Raw genomic sequence first — 23,381 nt, forward strand, 5'->3', positions numbered from 1 at the left:
TTTGTCAGCACCATACCCGTGCTCGTAGGTTTCATCAAAGTGGTAAATGTCAAAGACCTGCATCATTTCGGGCTTTCCCCCTACATCATGCTGACACGTAAGAATCCAGAAATACTGTTCAAAGCGGAGTTAAAAAAACTCACTCAATACAATAAAAACCCTTATCAAGAAGAGAATAGGTCTGCTACATGCGCACTGATCAATATCCTGGGTTTGACACCAATACATCCTTAATCACCTGACACGCCGTAATATAAGGAAAATATTTTTCAATTAACTCCTAGCCTAGTAATAAAGAACAAGGGTTGCTCTTCAATGTCAAGGAGCCCGATTGTGTCATTAATGAGAAAAGAAGATTGTATTCAAGTGCCCCTTAAGCCATAGATACAACTTCTTCTCCAGTGTTCCTCCTCCTCTTCCTCTCCCGTCTACATTTCAGTAGCGTGTACGTGACGTCACGTTCACACAGGCATATCTGCATTACACACAGTAATGGTCGTGTTCGTCTTCACACAATGGAGAGAGGTGAAGGTGAATTGCCTATTCACACAACTGTTTCAAAGTTTACCGCTCATTTGCCTACAAATGGTTAATTTGTGTAGATCGGTGGAACGTGATACAAGGCAGTTGCTTCTTAAATGCTAAAGGCTGAAACATGAGTTTCAAATAATTCCAAATTTCCATTGACGTATTAGAAGTAAATTCACACTGCCTGTCTTGGTAACAACACTCTTGATTTATCATTTACAAACATCACCATTTAATAGTGATTCATCAACATATCGTCGGAAATATATCGTCGCTAATATAGAAAGAGTTTGTCCTTAATAACCTGCATTGCAGCTATCAGCTAAATGTGAGAAGAAAGTCCGAACTGACGTAAATCTATGACTAAATTATGACGTAATGCTATTTCAGACCACAAGCTACCAAACCAAGGGCCTAACAAGGCCAATCAACTGTTCGAATCATACTCGGTGGATCCTGGCACAACTAAGGGAAGCAACTCCAACTTCTTATCAATGTCGGTCATCTGGATGTTCTATGGCTGTCATGTTTTACCTTAACACCTGGTGTCATAATTGATTTTCGGCAGATAATTGAGACTGATTTTTCTCTAGCGCTGACACTGAGATTTTCCAAAACAGTAGTTCCTCATCCGAAACTTCCATCATATAAATACCATGAGTATTGAGTTTCCAGGAATCGTCCAAAACCGAATCATTTATAACCCAATCTAGAAGATTGTGCCATTGTGTTCCTCGTGTTGCATAACATAAATAACGATTAATCAATGATTATGAACGACATGATAGCTATGCGTGTATAATAGTCAATAACGACACAACGACAGACTGTGATCAATGATGTTTATACAATGTCACAGTGTAACAGGTTAGTTTGCCAATGCAAAACTCGCATATTGCAATGCCTCTGGACTGTTTCAGATATCTAACAAATAATCAATAACAGAAAGATCGATAAATCAAACATTTATAAAACTAACCTTCTAGAAGGACTGTTGGCGCCGTGTTCTAGTTCAGGTCAAAAGATGAGTGAGTATGGTTTTACGCCGCTTTTAGCAATATTCCAGCAATATCACGGCGGGGCACACCAGAAATGGGCTTCACGCTGCACCCATGTCGGGAATGGAACCCGGGTCCTCGGCGTGACGAGCGAACGCTTTAACCACTAGGCTACTTGATCGAGATTGGGACAATAGCTGTCACCGTGTAATCGTTAATTGTTTTGTTCATATCACTTGATGTACCTTATAAAATCTGAGCTAAAACGGCCAACAAAGTTGATAGGATTAACAGGTAACAGGACAGTTGTCCCCCTCTAAAGGTAAATAGCTTTTCACAATGTATTGTTTCACTTCATGATAGTTAAAGCATTCCTTTTCGATTTATGAGACTATACATAGTTAGACGATCTAGGTTGTTCAGAGTATTATACAGTGCAACGCGTTACTGAAAGACGGTATATGTGTATATGTAATCAGTCTGTGTATATGTACATAGGTTAAGTCTTTAACACACATAAATAATAGTTGCCATTTCTCAACGGCACGTCAACGATTTCGTTGAGTAATAAATAAATTTGAGTTCAGAGTCAGTCTCAGACACTGTCCCAGGTTGCTAATGAACCATTCAAATCTTCCAAGTCCTTCACGGGACGTTCTAGTTATAGTCTGTCTTAAAGCAACTCTGCCTCGACGCATCTGTTTGCCGGGTGTTTGCACGCCTCGTGATCTTACACGCTGACGGCTTCCAAATCTCGTGATTTAATATGACGATTATCCCTTTGAGTACAAGGAGCCGGGAATGATTCACTTGTTAGATTAGTTTGATCTGAGATTAGTGGAGGTTTCAACTCGAGGCTAAATCTCAGCCTGTCCAACTTAGTCCCGTGCTATCGTCATAAAGAAGTCAAATTGCAGTACGGACAAAACACATTACATAAACAGTCTGGTCTGTTCAGCTTGGTTGAGAATGGCGTCTTCAAGTTGATTAACCCCTTCACTGGTGGGATTGTTAACCCTTCTGGTCCTGTGCATGACGCCTAATGGTCCTTCAACCAGCTAGGGTCGAACAATGTCCTACAAATGGTCCAGGTGAACCGCTGCTGTGTTCATTTTTACACATTGTCTTCTCTGACGTCCGCGCGAATACGTTACCCAATCACACACATTCTTTTCAAACGTTTCTCAAGTCACTTTTATATAATATGGAATTCCCTGTGTAGGATGTTTTGATTTTAGCAGAATATGTAACTATATACACATTATGTTCTGTGAATATATAAATACGTCTTTGTAAGTGATTTTACAAGCTGCACTTCAATTATTTACAGAACACTTCCCACACTGCCATATATCCTGAGAATGTAACTTGTTCGTACACAACTGTACAGTTTCGTCATCATTGTGTACACGCTCCACACAATAGTCACACACGAGATTTCTTCTTAGGTCAGGGTTAATAAACGGTGAGACCAATACGTGTACGTGTTCGTTAAAAATACATTAGTAGCTTTCTACACTTCACCTGTACATGGAATTCCCCCTCTTTACTCTGGGGTCGTATGCATCCATATATTGAACGTCATTCCCCATATTCTGGGATCTCCTTAGATCCCTTTGTCCCCCTGCTGACACGGCGAGGAGCTCCCGTCTCAACTCCGTCTGAGGATAACTTTTAGTCAACTCCTCCCGTGTCATGTATTCTGAATTAGCGGCTAAAACCTTCCTCCTCATTTCTGGGCCCATGGTTTTGTCATAATCAGCTGGGGGGGTGTCCTCGACTGACGGGTAGATTACCTCCTCTCGTTCGTTGCTCCCTCGGCTTCCTCTGGAGCCGTCGCTCTTGTAGCTGTTGCTGCTGTACATGGACGACTGGGACGTCTGACGACCGTGCGCGACCATGCGGGGACTGTTTGGGCCGCTGTCGCCGTTGTGGGTTGGGTTAAGCCGACCATGAACGTTGCTCTCGGACGCGTAGTGGTTATAGCTTGACGACTTCTTCAACCCCTCATGTCGTCGCAGTCCAGGGCTTCCCATGTCGCTGTAGTTCTCGGTACTGTGTTGACGATGAAAGACGTCATTGCGACGGAGAGAAGGACTGTTAGGGCCGTAGCCGTTGAACTCCCGAGAACTCCTAGGGCTATCCAGGTCTCTTGAGCTGACACTCCTTCTGTTGTTAAGGGGACTGGTTGGCGATGGAAAGGGGTAGGTGAACTCTTGTCTTAATTCAGGAGCAATAGGGTTAACAGGCATATTTTTATCAAATCCATCTGTATATTCAGGTAGCTTGCTACCAGTGTCACTAGTGGGTGAGTTCAAGTCTATTCCACTCTCACCTGACCCGTTGCGCTCCCGACCACCAATAATATCCATATTCAAACACCGTCGTTCCTTCGTCCCAGCCAAATTCCCATGCTGTCTGTGCACGGTATCATAGTCTTTAGGCGGAAGCAAGAGCGGAGCATCCCCGATTTTTAACCTGAATTGAAGTTCATCTGTCACAGAATCAAAATGTTGCACGTCTGACAAGCTCTGAAGGTCAGGGTCAATTTCATCGCTACCGAAATGGGGAGAGTCGTCGCTGAAGGAGCTGTTACTGGCGGCGGAGTCAGCGGGGGACTCAACAGAATGTTGAGGGTCGCTCATCCCATCAGAGTTATTCAAACCTACCATTTGACGGCGTGGGTCCTCAATCTGCCCCTTCTCGGCTAAGTCCTTCTCAACCTGTCTGATCCTCACGGCGTTCACGTCCGTGATTTGGTTAATCATATCCACAAAGGTTGCAGCCGTTGCAGCTTCGTCGAATCTGTACACGTGGGCATGGACGTAGCGCTGGGTCCGCGGCATATACCCGAGGTAGATGATGGCCACTGTGTCATCTGGCCGTCCGTCCGGTTGGATTGACTGAACAGCGAACGTCACATCCCGGGAAGGAATAGTCGGGAACTTTATCTTCTTAATACTCCTCTTCTTCTTCTCCTCCACATCCTGACTGATCTTGACCTCCTTCTTACTGACCTGGATGGTCAGTTTGGGAGGTCTTTCCACATTTTGTTGTCTCTGGCGGAGTACTTTCACCACCGGCTCCGTGTACCTTTCACCACGGACACCATTCGTCTCCATCCACCCCAGAAACTCAACATAGAAGTTGGCCTTTTTAGACAACAAGTCTTTTGTCCTGTTTCCTGAGAATAATGACATGATTAAATCCAATCAGCACAATCAAAGTTCACACTGTAACTAGTCCGGCCTTTCGCTGTGGCCTTCGGTAGTCAACTACCTCCTCTCATCCAACCTGGCGGGGCGAGTTGCCAACCGTCACTCGAGCGTTAACAACACTGAAGATATACTGCCGACCTAGCCAAGCGAGGGCTCCCAGCTACCTCTGTGCCTGTTCAAAGACTGTAGAGGACTTCAATAGTCAGCCGTTCAGCTGCGGCGGGCGGATCTGTCTGCCCAGTTGCTAAGCTTGTTCGTTTCAGCCACGCTCTGCCAGGTTCATTGAGACGCTCCCCCTGTTCTGTAGCGCAGGGAGGAATGTTCCCTTTCACTTTCAGGTTAGGTGTCGCTGACAAACCTGGGCCAGGTAGCCTCACGATGTCGCAATCTGCCTGTCCCTAGACGCTCCCACCTGTTGAAAAGATATACAAATAGTTGAGTACCCGATATTGAATTCTCAGAACATCTCACTTGCATTTCTCAGAAATGTTAAAAGGGATCGACATTGCTTCTGTATGAAAACTAAATGGGCGAAGAGAGTTAATATGTTACCGATCAAGTCACGTGACAATCGGGGACTTCATCGAAAGATGTTAACAGTATTATTCGTCATCGCTGGATAAAGTAATGAATAGGGGCATTTTGTAAATGGAGAATTTTGTAAATGGGGAATTTCGTAACGTTTTGAAATATTTCCAAGCCTGAATAGACAACAATGTGGACCGGGTTGTATTCATAAAAGTGAAGCGTTGATGTTTAATCAGGTTCGAACACGTAATATGTAGTTGGAATGGTATATATAACGGGAACGTTATCAAGGTTCAAGGCAGATATATCTTTCAGGTAGTTTCTTTTTACATGCAGAAACTATGCAAATAGTGGAAAGAATATGATTTTTGGCACTGAAGGGTATAACCTGAAACAGATGTAATCGACAGCTCTACATTTAGGGACTCAACATAGAGTTCTCAAATCAGTCCACAATGTTATTGTTAAAAGCAAAATATTCGACAAGTATTTATGATAATATATATTAAATGTGCATTAAATATTGAAACTGTGACACTGTATTCCTTTAGCTCGGCCACCACTAGTTCCAGCTTAGGGTAACAGACTGTATGTATACTAGTAATTGTAATTTGTATTTAACACGCACGTGTTAATATTAATTCACCAACTGAAATTTGTTTTTCCTGGAGCAGTATTTAATTAAGCAATGTTTTGCTAAAGTCTTTGAGAGGCATTTAGAAGTGGTACACACAAGGAAGAGAATTTATGGAAGTCAACTTCTTTATCATGAGAAACACAACGTTTCGAGAGTATATGTTTACTTCTTTATCAGATGATGAAGGAGTAAGCATTACTCTGTAAGTTGTGTTCCTCAGAATAAAGAAGTTGACATCCATAAATTCTCTTCCCTTATGTTTTGCTTTTTTTCAATTAATTTCATATATGAAATAAAAATATGTTTAAACTATCTTTGACTTCATCATATTCAAATATTTATATTTGTTCGTGACATTATCTTTGCTAATGACATCAATATGGGAGTTTTACGTAACATAGAAGTGATAGAGCCAGCTGAATTATTACTCAACAAATTAATAGATATTACTTATATTTTAAGGTTATAATAAATTAGGTCAAATTCCAGGTTACATAAGGATAATATGACCATGATGGGTTGGAGGGAACATACAAATGGTTATTTTATTATTATTATATTTGGAAATGTCTGTCCATTAACTTAGCCTGGATGGCTAATTAATTTATTTACCACGTACGAGTCAAGGGCGGATCCAGTATTTTTAAAAGGGAGGGGTCCAAAATACCAAAATATCAAAATCCTTTCTCGGAAGGTGTGTGTGTGTGTGGTGGTGGTGTGTGTGTGTGGGGGGGGTTGTCTACAACATACTACATTTTGTTTTCAAAAGGAGGGGGAGGACTTCCTGGAGCACTCCCACACCCCACACCCCACACCCCACACCCCACACTCCCTACCCCACACCCCACACCCCACACCCCACACCCACACCCCACACCCCTCTCGATCCGCCTGTGCGAGTCGCAATAAACATTGTAATGAGGATTGTAAATTCGAACAAAGTACTTCTTTATGCATTGTTTATAAGACATCCGTAAAACTGACAAGACATAACTGACCAAGTTAGCTTTTGTCAATAATAAGGTTAATGTATAAACAAACAGGATGGCATGGTCCCTCGACGTCTACAGGCGATATAGCTATATACACATATATAAACATACGCGGGCACAATCGCAGTAGGCCACCTTAGCATGTATTTGCATATTCACAATAGACTGGCATATCAAATATTTATCTTCAAAGGTGAATGGATCGCTACCAGCAGGCTGTTGACTGAGATACCAGCAGGTAGCCCACAGCCTTGGAAACCTGGTTGAACAAACAACACTCGTAGTTATCATGAATATATTATTTTAACACCCTTAAAGAAATGTATGAAAAGCCAGGTGAATAACTAAGCGTGGTGACAGTTTGTTAAAGGGGCGAGGATGCCACGAACGCGGAAGTTTGCACAGAATGTTGTTTATATCTTAAATATTTCAAAGAAAATCGTGTCACATTTTGATCTACAGACGCGATACAAGAAGCTGAACATAAGTAGCTGACATTCGTCACCACTCGCACCTTTCCGCCCCTTTCCGTAACCTGTAGGAAGACTCGGACCCCTATCGATGAATGTTATGTGCGGAAATACGACAAACCAATCAGAATGCGCGTATGATTTCAAGTTCTTCGTCAAAGAATCCCTCAGAAGTAATTATTGATTTTACATATGTCTTGCATCTAAACATATACCCAAGACACAGTTAAATGTGTTCAATCATACTGTCTAATGTCCCGATGTGCTTTAAATTGCATCTGAAATATATATAATATATGGGGAAATAAATTTGAACCATTACGCAACGAGTTGACAATTGTTTTAGGTATGCCCGTTTGCGCTAAGACCGAACCCGGTCGCAAAAATGAGAGGGGCACGAGTCGCTATTCGGCTTGTCCCGGAATAACACGAGTTGGTCACGAATGAAGTAGCCGAGTCAGCTGTTTTGAAACTGTCACGTGTCAACACTTCACACTAATCGCCCCTAAGTGTTAATTAGTTATTGTCCACTAGCACCGAGAGTTGACGGAAACAGATGTCAGAGAGATCGACAAGCAGTACATTTACTATTCCACATCAGTCAATGAACTGTGTACCCTAAGTTAGTAAGTAAAGCTAATGCTGGTTGAAAGACACGTGTTCGGAGAAAGAGATATTTATAGAATTCAATGGGACGTTTCAATTTATACATTCAAGAAACTTGAAACGTCTTGACAGTGAATAACACCAGGGTTGATTTTCGAAGCGCTCACAATGTACGAACTATGGTCGGACAATATTAAACCTTAAGTCAACATCGCCACCTACTGAAGTCACGTGTTCGCATTCTCACATGGGTCTCCTACAAAGGAAAATTGCGTTTCGGTACTCTTTGTACTAAAATTAGAGAGGAATGTTTGCGGTTGTGAAATAAATGCTTTGGCAATAAATGTACGTCATTTTGCAACTTAAAAAGTTTAGGTTGACCGTCGAATGTTGTGTGCTTTGATCACATTAAGTTCAATGTCATCATCATCATCATCATCATCATCATCATCATCATCATTATCATTATTGTCATATAAAAATAATTGATAATTGTCCTTCATAGTATTTTTTTTGAGAATATAAACGGGTAAGGGAAAGTGGTTTTGCACTATTTTTTAGTATATTCCAAAACAATTCCGGTCGGTACACCAAGAGCGGGCGTCACACATTGTACCCATGTAGGAATCGAACCCAAATGTTTGGAGTGACGAGCGACGAGCGAACCACTAGGCTACCCCGCCGCCATGAAAATCTCATACACACTGACGGGACTGGTGAGCCCATCCCAGTTGTAAAATCAATTTACGTTATAAATAATAAAGTAATGTTTTAGGAGGCGTTTATTATCAACCTTTTCTTAAAATAAGTACTAAAAAAGATCTGAGCAAAGTGGGCGTACGTGACTGGACGTATGAATGGACTAATATCCTCACTGGTCACCACAGCACCGTGACGCTAATAATTAATATCATCATATCATAACAGGCATATTCCAGTGTGATCCATTCATCGCCCACTCACTCTGAGCGGACGGGGGGACACGCACGGGGGACGTAAGCATTCAGTTTTGGAAATCATCAATGAATATCCCCGGTGCTTCATTAACTTCTTATTATTAATACATGCGTATCTTTCAACCATGCTCATTCATATTTTCTAAACGACATAATTTCAGACCGTCGATGACCAAGGGTATTCTCTCGGGGATATTGTACAACGTATAGCAAATGTTCCAAGGCAGATAAGCACGGCTTTTGTAGTTTTCAATAAACCAGACCTATATAGGTGTAAGGACACGCGATGCATGGGTGGAGCCATTGACGGGCCGTCCTGACTAGCGTGTATAGTAATGTCCCAGTACGTCCCAGTACGTCCCAGTGTGGGACACAACGTACAGATATTAAAAGTCTTCATCCCGGGAGGTTTTATTCGTTTGTAGCCAAAACCATGATTCGTGGACAATGATTCCATAGTACAAAGGGTATTTCAGGTCAGTGGACTATGCTTGTCGTAAAACAGTGTGGTCTGCTGATTGAGGGTGCGGTGTTCATGCTATCCACCACTGGTTTTCCGCCCAGACTGTTTACATATCGTCACGTTATAACGAGGATATATCTTGCGGCGTAAAATAATATTCACCACACTCATAGTACTACATAATATCAATATTTCCTTTCTTCGTTTCATTAGTACTATTCAATACATCGACATATTAACACAGTGTTATTTTTGACAGCTGATTATAAAACAGACAATGAATTATAGTTTACAAAACGCAATTAAGTTTTGAAAATGTGAGAATTGAGAATGCTAGCCATGAATTTCAGTTTCATAAAACAATTTTCAAAGAATATGCTTCTCAAAAAAGTAAAGGACCATCCGATTCTGTCATATTACTGTAATTAATCTGTCATGGCATCACAGATTAACTACAGTAATCTACGGTTATAACGAACACGCTGAAAACGAACTTACGGATATAACGAACTTAGGGATATAACGAACTTACTTTTCTGGTCCCGACTATTTGCTGTAGTTATGCTGTATATATGCTTATAACGAACTACGGTTATAACGAACTAAAATTAGTAGTTCCTTTGAGTTCGTTATAACCGTACTTCACTGTATAGTGATATGAAAGAAATTGGGTGGTTCTTGACAGTTTTTAGTAGTATAACAAGCAATAATGTGGACTATGCAGTATCCAATTTGGAAGGGAGGTGAGATAAAATTGGGTTAATGTCGCGTCAAGATTATTGCCCTTACATAGCCAGCGTCTTGAATGGAGAACTGTATAACTGGTTGTTCTGACACACAGAAAGACGTATGCTATGGTTGTAAGGACCAGATAAGATTGGCCCCCATGGACTTGCGTATATGCTTATCTTTTATTGGTTTTATCGGCGAGACTACAAATATACATAGGTAATTAATTATCTACTTTGTGCCAATAGATCACCAGAGGGACATTTTATGTCACCCAGGGTCGATAACTTTCAGACACCTCGACACGGAGCTATGTAGCAATATGTCACCTCGCGTCAAAATCAGTAAACCCCAAATAGCCAATTCTAATACTTTTGATACATTTAGCAAGCAATCGCAAACTGATCGTATGAGAACGTTCTATCATAACACTATGACATAACTCTCTGTAACACCGTCCAATTTTTAACTCTTAAAGTTCTCGGTTCTCCAAATAACTATTCTTCACTTGTAATAACGCGCACGTGAATAAACAAGTGAATGGTTGCATGTAATTTTACACCGCAATATACACACAAACTATATCACAACAGCCTTCTGCGCGAATAATCAATAATCTATTCTGCGCGAATACCAATTGTTGATTCAATGGCCTGATGACAATCAGTCAAGCGGACATTTTAACCATCGGATTCACATTTTTCAACAGTTCTGGCAAGTATTTAAATATATATACACTGCAAAAAAAATCCATCTATACAAGCTTTTATATACTTTGGAATGATGATATTTCCAAAGGATATACAAGATTCGAATGATGATATATACAAAAACATACAAGTTTGTATATACGATATATACAAAAATATACAAATTTGTATATATGGTGTTTCCAAATTTGTTTTCTTTGTATATATTGGTAAAGGGAGATAATTGTTATGTATTTGTGTAAGTTTATTATGTATGTGCAAATTGAAATTTTTTAAGTTGAGCACTGTGTTTCTTTGTATATGTTGGTAAAGGAGGATAATTGCTATGTATTGTTCTATAATTGTTTTGTATGTGGAAAATAGTATCAGCAAGTAACAAAAAACTGATATAGTTGCGTGTAACATTACTGGAATGTATAATTAGTACTCCACACTGTTAGCGGGAGTAGATACTCTCCTTGCAATGATATTGACGGGTAAGCGATTGAGGCGTCTGGTACTTTTCCTGGCGCGGTGCTTGGTATGTGAGTAGACCTTATGGTCAAATGCACAGAGAGGATAAGCTGTCGGGGGTGATTGCATTGGCGGTGACTTCTGTTGATTTAAACATATTTTATTCAGATTGAAATGGATTGGGAACAAGTTATCCAACTTAGGACTCCCTCTCCATAACGCAAACGCAAGAGACAAACCAGTCTCGATTATCCGCGGAAATCCATTGGTCGTAAAGGGCAAAACAGCGGTGAAAATTCTACGATAGAATCATAAAAATATCGGGGATGACACCAGGGCCCACTTGCACAGAGCGATCTTAGCGCTAAGACTATTGTAAGCCTGTGCTTAAGTATGCGAGTTACGATCATCTTAGCGCTAAGGTCGCTTTGTGCAAGTGGGCCCAGGTGTTCGTGAACCTATTCTAGCATTAACCCATTCTTGCTCGAAATCCCCATGGAATGGGTGTGAATATGCCTTTAAGTCTTTTCTCTTATCAGCAACATATGGTTAAAGCCTTATATTTTCTTCTCACGGGGACGCAAAGGGGATCATAACAGTTATATATCCTACCCTTCGTGCAGACACAGCCTTGGTATCGATCTCGATCGATACTCAATACGACTGGTTTTGCAGAGCGACCCAGTGCACGGTCGGTTAATTAACGCTTGTTGACAGGAGTGAGGGTACATGGCACAGGTGCCAAGACGTCCACAAACAATTATTCTTAAACAAACGTACGTTAACAGAACAGGGTAGCCACAATTATTGTTATCATTAGCTTTCAGAAGTGACATCTGGAGAAACGTGTCCACCTTAATGGAACCTTCTGATTAATATATGATCTGGCGTGAAAGCAAGGTAACCCGTAAGACCACTTCTCAAACAAAACAGTTGATGTTTCCTTAGAACGAAAGAGCTTTCTGAAATAGAATGGTTGTATAACCGGTTTACGTTTCAAAGAACTCGGCGATCAGTTTTGCATGGATGACCAGAGACATGAATCAAGATGGAGTTAGGATATAATCGGATATATTCGGGAATAAGAGGCTGGAGTCGGGCGGTTGTGGTGGATTAGAATCAATTGTTTATATCGCTTGGAAGTGTTCACAAAGACATAATCACAGCCTCGTCTATAGGTACCTGAACCTGTAACCAAAATAATAGCGCAGCCTTGTGCCAAGCACCGTCCGTATATTACGTGGGCAAGGTCGAGCTTAAGGTTGAACTATGTTCTGAAGTGGTCATTTCGAATTTTCCAGACGTCACTATGTACCTATGGTAACGTACGCGTTCATGATATCGATTCGACTTAGAAATGACTGTTTTTGTTCGACACAGTATAAACTGCCGGGCTAAAAAATATATACTTGAAAATTTGATTTGGCCAAAATATTACAAACCTATCAAAACGCTACCCGACTGTTAACAGTCGCTGAAATACTATATCCTTACTGTGATACCCGTATGAAATACATCACCATCGAATAACCATTTCCTGTTTGTTTCATTGTTAGCCTCCGTCAAACATGGGTGTATTACATAACATTAACAACAGTCAACGCCATCCTCGATTATCTCGTGTACTAACTCTACATTCTATTATGAAGATTCCCTGATCCATTTCCCTCCATATACCTGTTTGAACCGATTCGAATAGTACGAGGCTAAAATTAGCCTTCCAATCAAATTACTCCCACGAGCGACAGACATTTTGTGTAAAAGTTAGAGCTTGCGTTCTACTTCAAAACGCTGGACGACCCAGATGAACCTGTGTGGACCAAGGTATAACAAGTTAGCATGAGCTAACATTGGTCAGCCAAGGTTAACTGATTTACGTCATACTTTGGTTAACCTAACTAATGAGCCCCTGGGATGCGGAACTCTGGCTAGTAGCCTCCAAGTGATGTCATCGTTAAAGCTAATTCGTTTCATTTATTGATTTAATTATCAATTAAAAAAACTTTTCGATGGATATCATTACTTTGTATTATCAATAAAAAACTTTTGAATGGATATCATTACTTTGTATTGACAGTATAAATGTATTCTGATGTGCGTTGATATAAATACTTTGGAATTAAATGATGCAAATTTGGTGATGCTTTTGCATCTGTTTGATGTCTTAATTATAAAAAAAACTGTGTGTCGTTAATAAACCTTCCTAACATCTGATATCATGAACACCTGGTGTGTTCATGAGTTCATTAACACATACTTGTAATATAGTCGGAATCGTAAAATGGACTGTACATTTAGCTGGGGGCGGCGCTTCAGAGCAAAAAACATATTTTTGGGGCGAAGTCAGTGGCGGGTGCTACTGGAAGAGCGAGAATGTCATGGTTACCCTTTCTGTGAACACCTAGTGCCATCACTGTCTGTGAACCACCTATAATTTCCATCACTCTTTTGCCGTTTGCTCGCAGTGAATCTGTTTCGGCAGATAATCGAGATTGGTTATTTTCTGTCATTGACGTTATAAATTATGACCACGGCAAGGGTTTTGTCGCTCATAATTACTTAAACGAATTGGGTAGGTTCTTAGAGTCCTAAATGCCACGGTAATTATATGTTTATGGTACGAAGTATGTACAGTGTGTGGGAACATGATTGTAGCAGCGACAACCTACCCACCCAGACGGTACATGTAACATCGTATACGATAATTCGGTGATTCATCACTGCAGTATGAAGTGAACTGGTCGATGTCAAGCATGACCCCGCGACAAGTACATTAGTTCTTATTCTATAACCGTGACATTACACATGTAAACATGAATGTCTTGATAATTATACAAGGTCAATGAGTGTAGACGTCAAACTTTGGGGAATCGAACCGGGTCAACGCTTTAGTTACTTTCCTACCCTACCCTACCGTTCTGGGTCATAGTATCCAGTTTGCTATGCTTCAGGGGGCAGGGGTGGCCCAGTTGCCATAGGCGCCGCAATTAACTGTACAGAGTTGCGTCCCTTAGGCACACCAGGAACCTATGATCCTAGGTTCAAATGACGGCTCGCTGATCATGTTTCTAGGTTAAGTCAGCACCATACCCGTGCTCCTGGGTTTCACCGAAGTGGTAAACGTCTGAGACCTGCATCACTTCGGGCTTTCCTCCCTCATTAAGCTGACACGCCGTGATATAACTTGAATAATGTTAAAAGCGGCGTTAAACCAAACTCACCCGCTATGCTTCAGTGGTTAACTGTACTTAACCTAATTGTTTGCACTCAGAATCCTTTGCCGACTTCACAAACGAGTTGTAGGAGGTTTATCTATATTGATCAACATCGATTTTGTTCTCTTGGTATTGATTTGTGCAGATGTTAACGATTGTCCTGAACGACCTATTCTCTCCTTTACAGTGCGCTATCTCTAGAGACGGAACATCCAGTCCAATGACCCAGTTTGGTGTATTGTTGTAGAATAAGTCACTTTCTTATTTAAATCAATTTTCGATTACAAAAGAGTGGACTATCCTTAGAGAATAAGAAGGGTTAATATTTTATTAAAACAAACAGACAACCTGACTGATTTGCAAAGAAGCACGGCTATGATTTATAACAAAATGGTTGATAATTATTTACAACCGAAGAAGCGAAGGTGGGGTAGCCTACTGTCAAAGCGTTCGCCCATCACGCTGAAGGCTCGAGTTCGATTCCCAACATGGGTTTAATGTGTAAATCCCCCGCGGTTATACTGCTGAAATATGTACAAATCGGAGTTAATAATATTCAATCAAATCTAGACGGGCGGCAAAGTACTATTCACTTATCCTTCTCATTAACTGTTGTTGTTTTTAAGACATCTAGATTGCGCAAAGAGCATCATTATTAATTTACTATAGTTTTACTGTTGGGAGATTCTTCAATTTAACGACCTTCTTAACCATCGTGAAATTCGAACCTGGTGATAACCGTTTCATTTGTAAACCCGATCTTATTGTATCAAAACATTGATTCTGACACCACTCATGAGTGAGTGAGTTGGGTTCAACGCCGCTTTTAACCTTATTCCAGTTATATCGCGGCGTGTCAGCTTAATGTGGGAGGAAAGCACGAAGTGATGCAGGTCTCAGACGTTTACCACTTCGGTGAAACCCAGGAGCACGGGTATGGTGCTGACAAACCTAGAAACATAATGGGAGCGAACCGGGATTCGAACCCACAATCATAGGTTTCTGGCGTGCCCAAGGGACGCAACTCTGCACAGCGAATCGTGGCGCCTTAGACGACTGGGCCACCCGTGCCCCCCACCACTCATGAACATCTGTATGTTAAATAACTGTTTAGGACAACGCCAGCATATAATATAACCTAATTATTTGATTGTCACGATGTCCCCTAAATCCTCACACGTAACGAGACAATGCAAGGTCTGAATGGAGTATTACTAAGTTGTTAGTGACTCTCGATGACGTAACCTACGTGAGACGCACGGGGGCATTAATGCCACATGGCATGATACGGACTTACCTGACACCTCCCTGCAGGTGTTGTGACAAGATTGTACATGAATATAACAGCTGTTATCCGTATTGATATTTTCTCCCTACCCTATCAATAAGAGTGAAGTATGTTTGAGAATGTTTAAAGCTAATCGACATACATGTTGATGCATATCGGTGTGCCTTTCTTACGAGTCAAGGTCGAGGTATGGGTCTGTATTATAGTGCACATAGGCCGTTATGATACTCAAGTCAAATATTGTAGTATTTCCACATAACAGGTTTTGTTTGTTGTAACAATTGACGTGCCTTTGCATGTGTTTAGACGGGTGCCACCCGCGGGGCAGGATACGCTCACCTTTTCATCGTACAATGGATTGCTTTTATCAGAAACGTCTTATGATTATGGACAGGTTTAATTTATTGATTTCATTTATTTTTTTTATTTTTTTTATTTATTTTTTTTATTTTTTTTATATTTTTTTTTTTTGGGGGGGGGCTTTTTTAAGTGCGTGTGTGTTATTGTAAGTGTGATACAGCAAAACCTCGCTAGTCATCATGTTAAAGTGTTTGCTCGTCACACCTACAACCATGGGTTCGATTCATAAATTGACACATTGTGAACAGACCCACTCTGATGTCCTCCGCTGTGTAACGGTTATCATATTGCAAGAAGCGGCATAAAACGATACTCACTCAACCTGTGTTATTTAATTCAGAAATGACATGCCATGCAAAGCTGCCATCATACCTAACATCAACACTACACCACTGCTGATTGCATGCAAGTACAGATGTCCTGTTATACAAATAAATAATTGTACATCGTGCTCGTACAGCGAGATGGTCTTGGCAGACAAAAGCCAGATACAGGTACCAAATGTCTGTTATAATTTATCTAAGAGTGGCAGCAATCTTATCTCACGAGGGCTTGCTGTGGTGAAGTGCCCTGCAAACACAAACAGCAGTGTTTACACATTTTATTCTGTCCCCTTTACGACGAAATACGTTTTAGCCTCATCAACAAGTGCAATAGTTTATGGATAGATTTTGCTTCTTTGACAGAGCAAGATAAATATATTAGGATTCTATCAACTGATGACCTTACCTTTTACTGTGCCAGAACCTGCCATGGCATTTTATATACCCGGAGGAATTTTTTATATCATTGAGTCTTAAACATTGTATTGTATATTAATGTATGTATATTTTAATATTTAGCTTTTGCTAATTTTTTTTACTATGTGCCTGTTTAAAATGTACCGTCTCTCTCTGTGCGATTGGTTGTATACAACTTTAATGTAACTATATTTTTAATTTGTTTTAACAAAAATGTGGTATACAAGTGAGACGTTAATAAAATCTTCTTCTTCTTCTTCTTCTTCTTCTATTAAGTAGCATTTAATACATCAGTAACGTGCGTCAGGCTTCCCACCGTATACACATGAACGCGTTCGAGGTATGCGTCAACCGACGGAATTTCAACAAATACGATTACAACCAAACACAGCGTCTACTTACAAACTAGAATATACCAGTTTTCGCCCACGTTCATTTTTCGTACTTTCGGATAAATAAAGATATATGCTTGAGACTGTCCCCATAACTATTTTGAGACCGTCCCCATAACTATTTTGAGACCGTCCCTATAACTATTTTAATGAAAGCCACTTTAAGTCCTGTTGAGGAAGTTTTAAGGTGACACCAAAACATCTGTTACCGACTCATTTGCTCAAAAATGCATGTTTATCTTTATAAGAAATAGTCCTAATCTCATCCTCGATTTGTTATCTGTCCTTTCTATGACTATAATCACCCTGGACTCATTCGCCATGTTAGTTTTGCGGAAGTGACGTCAGTATCTCCAGCCCCCCTGTCACTAACTTATCCTAATACTTTCTCTCGCTTGTGAGAGTTATTTGATTGGATGGCTATTTTTAGCGTCGTTTCATTCGAATTGCTCAAAAGGAAGCTGTAGTGGCGATGGGTCTATCATAATAGAATTATCAGTAGTAGTACCCAGGTACTCAGGTATCCAAATGGGCGGTCGGGTAGCCTAGTGGTTAAAGCGTTCGCTCGTCACGCCGAAGACCCGGGTTCGATTCCCGACATGGGTACAATGTGTGAAGCCCATTTCTGGTGTCCCCCGCCGTGATAGTGCTGGAATATTGTTAAAAGGGGCGTAAAACCATACTCACTCACTCACTCAGGTATCCAAAGAATGCACTCTTACGCGAAATTTTTAAAGTGTATATCTGGTTAATCTGACAGTAGTTTCTCCTTGTGCAAATACTATATTTGTAGAAGTTGGATCAAAGTCACTTATCAAACTTTCTGACGTATTTCTGTCTACAGTGAAATGCCTTCAGTCCGGACCCCGTTAATCAGGACCCCCCTATTACGGACGATTACTGTTAATAACGTTGTCATAATCATAAGTAACATTGTTTTGTAACAATAATTCGTTTATCGGGAAATTTGATAATCCGATCGATTTAAACCGATAGTGCCCGGACTAATACAGTAAACTACGGCTATAGCGAACTCAAAGGGACTACTAGTTTTAGTTTGTCATAATCGCAGTTCGTTATAGGCAAACATACAGCGTATATACAGCAAATGGCCGGGACCAAAAGACCAGTTCGTTATAAGTGTGTTCGTTATAAACGTAGTTCACTGTATAGTAAATGTGTATAGTTGCATTTTGTTTTTCTTGTTCAACGCGAGTCTGAACAACAAAATTCACTGTTTGATCTAATCACCGATCCACATGATGTCAATCACTGGATTGTCTGGTCCAGATTCGATACTTTACAGACCGCCGTCATATAGCTGGAATATTGCAGCATTAAACAACAAACAAACCAAATGCAACTTAAAACATCGTTGGAATACGATGTGAAGCTATTACTAGGGTGTCTGTAGATCCCATATTCCGATTTGATAAATTTATGAATAGCGGAGTATATTATTGGCTAATCTGACCTACATTATGCGCTGTGCAGGCGACATGTACAGGCATAACAGTAAACTAGCACTACATCAATACATCCCTAGTATCACAGTACATGGGTCATGTGTAGTCTGGCAGAACGCACAGGTGTTGCCTGGTCTGAATCTCAATCTACAACAGCTGACGAATTTATTTCACCGACCCAATACAATACATGCATATCTATTGACTAGGAACGGTATTGCGGGATCCAATAACGTTTTATGTTCAATGTCCCCTCTTCCGTGACTTGCTGGTGGTCGTGGAATGTAGAAACGTCACTGTCTGTTTTGAAATATTGCTCGACATATCGATTAGGTATTCATTTGAACTAAAACCTATATTGAACGATGGGAAGGGGTATGAAAGACACTGTCTATCTCTCCCCATGACAATTCGCCTTACTCTCCCCAAGACAGCTTAAGCCACGGGGCGGTGGGGTAGCGTTGCGGTTAAAGTGTTCGCTCGTCACGCCGAAGACCCGGTTCCCTTCCCTACTTGGATACAACACGTGCAGTCCATTTCTGGTGTCCCTTGCAGTGATATGACTGGATTATTGCCAAAAGCGGCGTCAAGCATATACATTCACCCATAAGACCCATTCACTCATTAGACACTGCAAAAGGCAGTGCTAGAGAATACGTGCAAGACGTTGCTCGTTAATCTGTACACGACATTGCTCAAGAATCTGTCCAAGAGACTACAAAATACATTGCCCAAGACACTACGAAGGACACTTCTCAAGACACTACAAAAAACACTATCCAAGACACTACAAATGACACTGTCCAAGACACTACAAAAGACACAGTCCAAAACACTATACAAGACACTGTCCAAGTCACTACAAAAGACACTGTCCAAGAAACTACAAAAGGCACTTCTAAGACACTACAAAATACACTATCCAAGACACTACAAATGACACTGTCCAAGACACTACAAAAGGCACTGTCCAAGACACTACAAAAGACACAGTCCAATACATTACAAAAGACACTGTTCAAGTCACTACAAAAGACACTGCCCAAGCCACTACAAATGACACTGTACAAGACACTACAAAAGACACTGTCCAAGACACTCAAAAGACACAGTCCAAGTCACTACAAAATGCACTGTCCAAGTCATTACAAAAGACACTGTCCAAGACACTACAAAAGACACTGTCCAAGACAATACAAAAGACAATGCCCAAGCGACTACAAATGACACTGTACAAGACACTACAAAAGGCACTGTCCAATACACTACAAACTACACTGCCTAAGCCACTACAAACGACACTGTACAAGACACTATAAAATACACTGTACAAGACACTACAAAGGACACTGTCCAAGACACGTCTGGCCCAGCTGTATATCGGGGGAGGCGTGGTCATGGGGTCAAGGTCGGAGAAAGGGGAGGAGAAGGTGACCAGGGTGAGGTGACACTTCCATCCCCTCAGCACATCAACACAAGCATTCGTCACTGGGGAGGAGGGGGTAATTAATTATCCGGTATCCCCCCTCTCCTATTTCCTTTGGTCTCGATATATCCCAGCAGATAAACCTACTTGAGTCTGACGAGGGGTTGTGAGGGAAAACTCGTACACAGTCGTATTATCTCTCCCCAACCAACCAAACTATCTCCATCACTCGTATATACGGGAAGTCACTATCTCACTGTATGGCAATAGGTCGGAGAGAGGGTGCGCGATGACCTGAGAGAAGGGAGTGTGAGGGTGTATGTGTGTGTGTGGGGGGGGGGGGGGGGGGAGTAGAATAGAAAGGGTAGTTTGAGAGGTCACACAACAGCATGGGGTAATTCCAATCTTATACATATAAATAATATCAAACGTCCTGGTAAGGCTGGTTTAAAATTAAATAATTTATAACCATTATTTATGATGAATTGCATCAGCACAGCGTAAACCTTGTGATGTCGCGTTTCAACTTGCAAGAGAGCAAGAATAAAATACGTTAAAGTCGTGCATAAATTGTCTTATCATTGTCTTCATCGTCTCACCTCGTGAGGACAAAACAAGATGTGAAAGAAAGCTCCCGTCCTCACATTTTAAGTTTACAAACGTCTTCATATTTTTTCTTCCAGTTTGATAACTAAAGACAATCGGTTTGCACGTATAGGAATTGTCAGAGCTATCTTGTTTATTGTGTAAGATCCGTGTTCGTTATTTCTCGTTCCGTGTCATTTCGTATCCTGGTATGTTGGTATCCCGGTAGTCATGTTACACTACGCTCGTTTAGTTACCGGGTTCCTCCTTTACTGGATATTGCAGAGGTATTGCATAATGGTATCTATTTATTTCGATTTGAGTTCTGTGTGACCACATGTTATCAAGACACAAGGGAAATGAACCGTTACTGTGTTTATAGGGAACAAAAGATGTGGTGAACAATTAGCGTTCAGACTCCCCGACATCAAAAACATAAAAGATCTGTCCGTCTGTCATTGATGTACTATACAGACTCATAAACCTATCCACTCCCACAGACATGTTTCTATTTCTATTGTTCTATTGTTCAGGGGTCCATTTGGATTCTATGTTGTATTTTGTATATATAGTTTTAAATGATTTTTTTATTTCTGGACTTTAGGTAGTCTACAATTATGTAAATCCCTTGGTATATTCTGCTAAAAGAGTAACCAGCCATGACTTCTATTGTCAGCTTCTAACGTCATTACCATCCTTGAAAAAATATACTAAATAAGGCAAATCCATTTATAACATGATCTTACTTGTCTGTACATGGTATTATTATCATTAACACTTCAACTACACGTAGTCGCATGGGTAACAATAACAATATAACAACGGGTATATTCTCTACGTACATAGTATCTGGTTTCCTAATAGAGCGTGTACTGCAGTGAACTATAAAGGGTATTAATTCATATTAAGTTTTAAGAATTATTTGTGAACGTGGAAAACCGATCTATTGAATGAAGTCAGAGCATATTATCTCTACGCCTGATTTCTCGAAGGATGATACAGTTTGGATAATATTACAAACATAAACAATAAAACTGCGTGAAGAAGGTAGAATACCGCTTGTTTAAGAGCATAAGTCTGTTTGAATCTGAATATTGTCGCATCGAGTGATACTTCTCGTCAGAATTTCTGTACCGCTTCGGGAGATCGTTGCCATTGTCGCGGAAATAATGGAGTTGTACGTGTATGCTCCCGAAGACATATCCTCCAAAAAGATCAAATCTTAGACTTATTAAAAAACTATAAAACTGATCTACAACTTAAAACCACAAGAAATTACAAACAATTCCTAACCTACCTGTAATGCAATGAAAGCGGCTCTCCTCGGTCAGTATACCTCGTTCGTCCGGTCAGAATGACAACACAATGTGTCCTTTTGAACTCAACTAATTGTCTCCAGCGTGCGATCACGATGTCAAATCTATTCTTCTACAGGTGTAAGCGCCTGTTTCAGCCCGAGGGTACCCCTAAACACAGCGTTGGCTCTCTCAGGTGTGGGCAACAGTGAAGTCGAGATACAACTGCTTCAATCTATACGACCAAACGCCCGAGGTTGTCTGCCACACGCATCGTCCTGGCGCGCGGTGTGTTCTGAATGGTGGATCTCGGCGTGGGGACAATTGGGTTTTTTGTGAGCTTACCAATCTCCACAACACCTGTAATAGTACAGTCTCACCCGTGCAGGAAGGCCGATAAGTGGTTACTGCATGCAGTTTGTGCCGTCATGTTTCGGTTGGTCTAAACAATAGCCACATTTCATTTCACAAGCATTCATACGGTTGAGTTAATATGAGTCTTCTGCATATGTGAGTTCGTATATTTCAGTAATACGATATAGCTGAATTTATTATATATATTGTTAAATAATGATTTAATCATTTTCTATTTTTGCGGTGCTTCCAAATTGTATGTCTAGTCGAATTCAGTTCTTGAACAATGCGGTTTTGGCGCAGTTTGTGTTAAATTGCAGTAAGTAAGAATAATATATATGGATGAACAACTGCTTTATTACAATTAGGAGGGCGTTTCGGTGTAGGTTCTAACACCGTTATTAAGCAAGTGATGTGTTGCGGTCGTCTTAGGCGCCGCGATTCGCTGTGCAGAGTTGCGTCCCTTGGGCACGCCAGAAACCTATGATTGTGGGTTCGAATCCCGGTTTCGCCCCGATTATGTTTCTAGGTTTGTCAGCACCATACCCGTGCTCGTGGGTTTCACCGAAGTAGTAAACGTCTGAGACCTGCATCACTTCGAGCTTTCCTCCAACATTAAGCTGACACGCCGCGATATAACTTGAATACTGTTAAATTACTTAAATTACTGTCGCTCGCTGACCACCCGGTTCCGGTAGTCGCCTCTTACGACAAGCATAGTCGCCTTTTTCGGCAGGCATGGGTTGCTGAAGAGCTATTCTACCCCGGATCTTCACGGGTCGGAATATTAGTAAAGTTAGTCCACTAGCTAAAGAGACCGTGTAGATGCGGGGTAGAATTCAGCAATCCATGCTTGCCGTTCGAGGCGACTATGCTTGTTGTAAGAGGCAACTAACGGGATCGGGTGGTCAGGCTCGCTGACTTGGTTGATGCATGTCATTGTATCCCAATAGTGTAGGTCGGTGCTCGTGA

At 41.0% G+C, this 23,381-nt stretch overlaps 1 protein-coding gene across 1 annotated transcript; it reads right to left on the reverse strand.

The window, feature by feature from the left end:
- Window positions 1–1,356: 1,356 nt before the first annotated feature.
- On the reverse strand, window positions 1,357–22,342 carry LOC124133380. The gene is made up of 2 exons (XM_046497763.2): window positions 22,058–22,342; window positions 1,357–5,156 (listed from the first exon to the last, which is right to left on the reverse strand). The coding sequence occupies exon 2, from the start codon at window positions 4,724–4,726 to the stop codon at window positions 3,047–3,049; it is 1,680 nt and encodes a 559-aa protein (XP_046353719.1). The 5' UTR covers window positions 4,727–5,156; window positions 22,058–22,342; the 3' UTR covers window positions 1,357–3,046.
- Window positions 22,343–23,381: the final 1,039 nt, after the last annotated feature.

Source organism: Haliotis rufescens, unplaced genomic scaffold, assembly GCF_023055435.1.
Source record: "Haliotis rufescens isolate VD_foot unplaced genomic scaffold, xgHalRufe1.0.p SCAF_21, whole genome shotgun sequence".
In the NCBI taxonomy this organism is placed as follows: domain Eukaryota; kingdom Metazoa; phylum Mollusca; class Gastropoda; order Lepetellida; family Haliotidae; genus Haliotis; species Haliotis rufescens.

Bases quoted from the DNA above. Each gene is read 5' to 3' on its own strand.
- LOC124133380 (XM_046497763.2), bottom strand. From the start codon at position 4,726: ATGTCATTATTCTCAGGAAACAGGACAAAAGACTTGTTGTCTAAAAAG.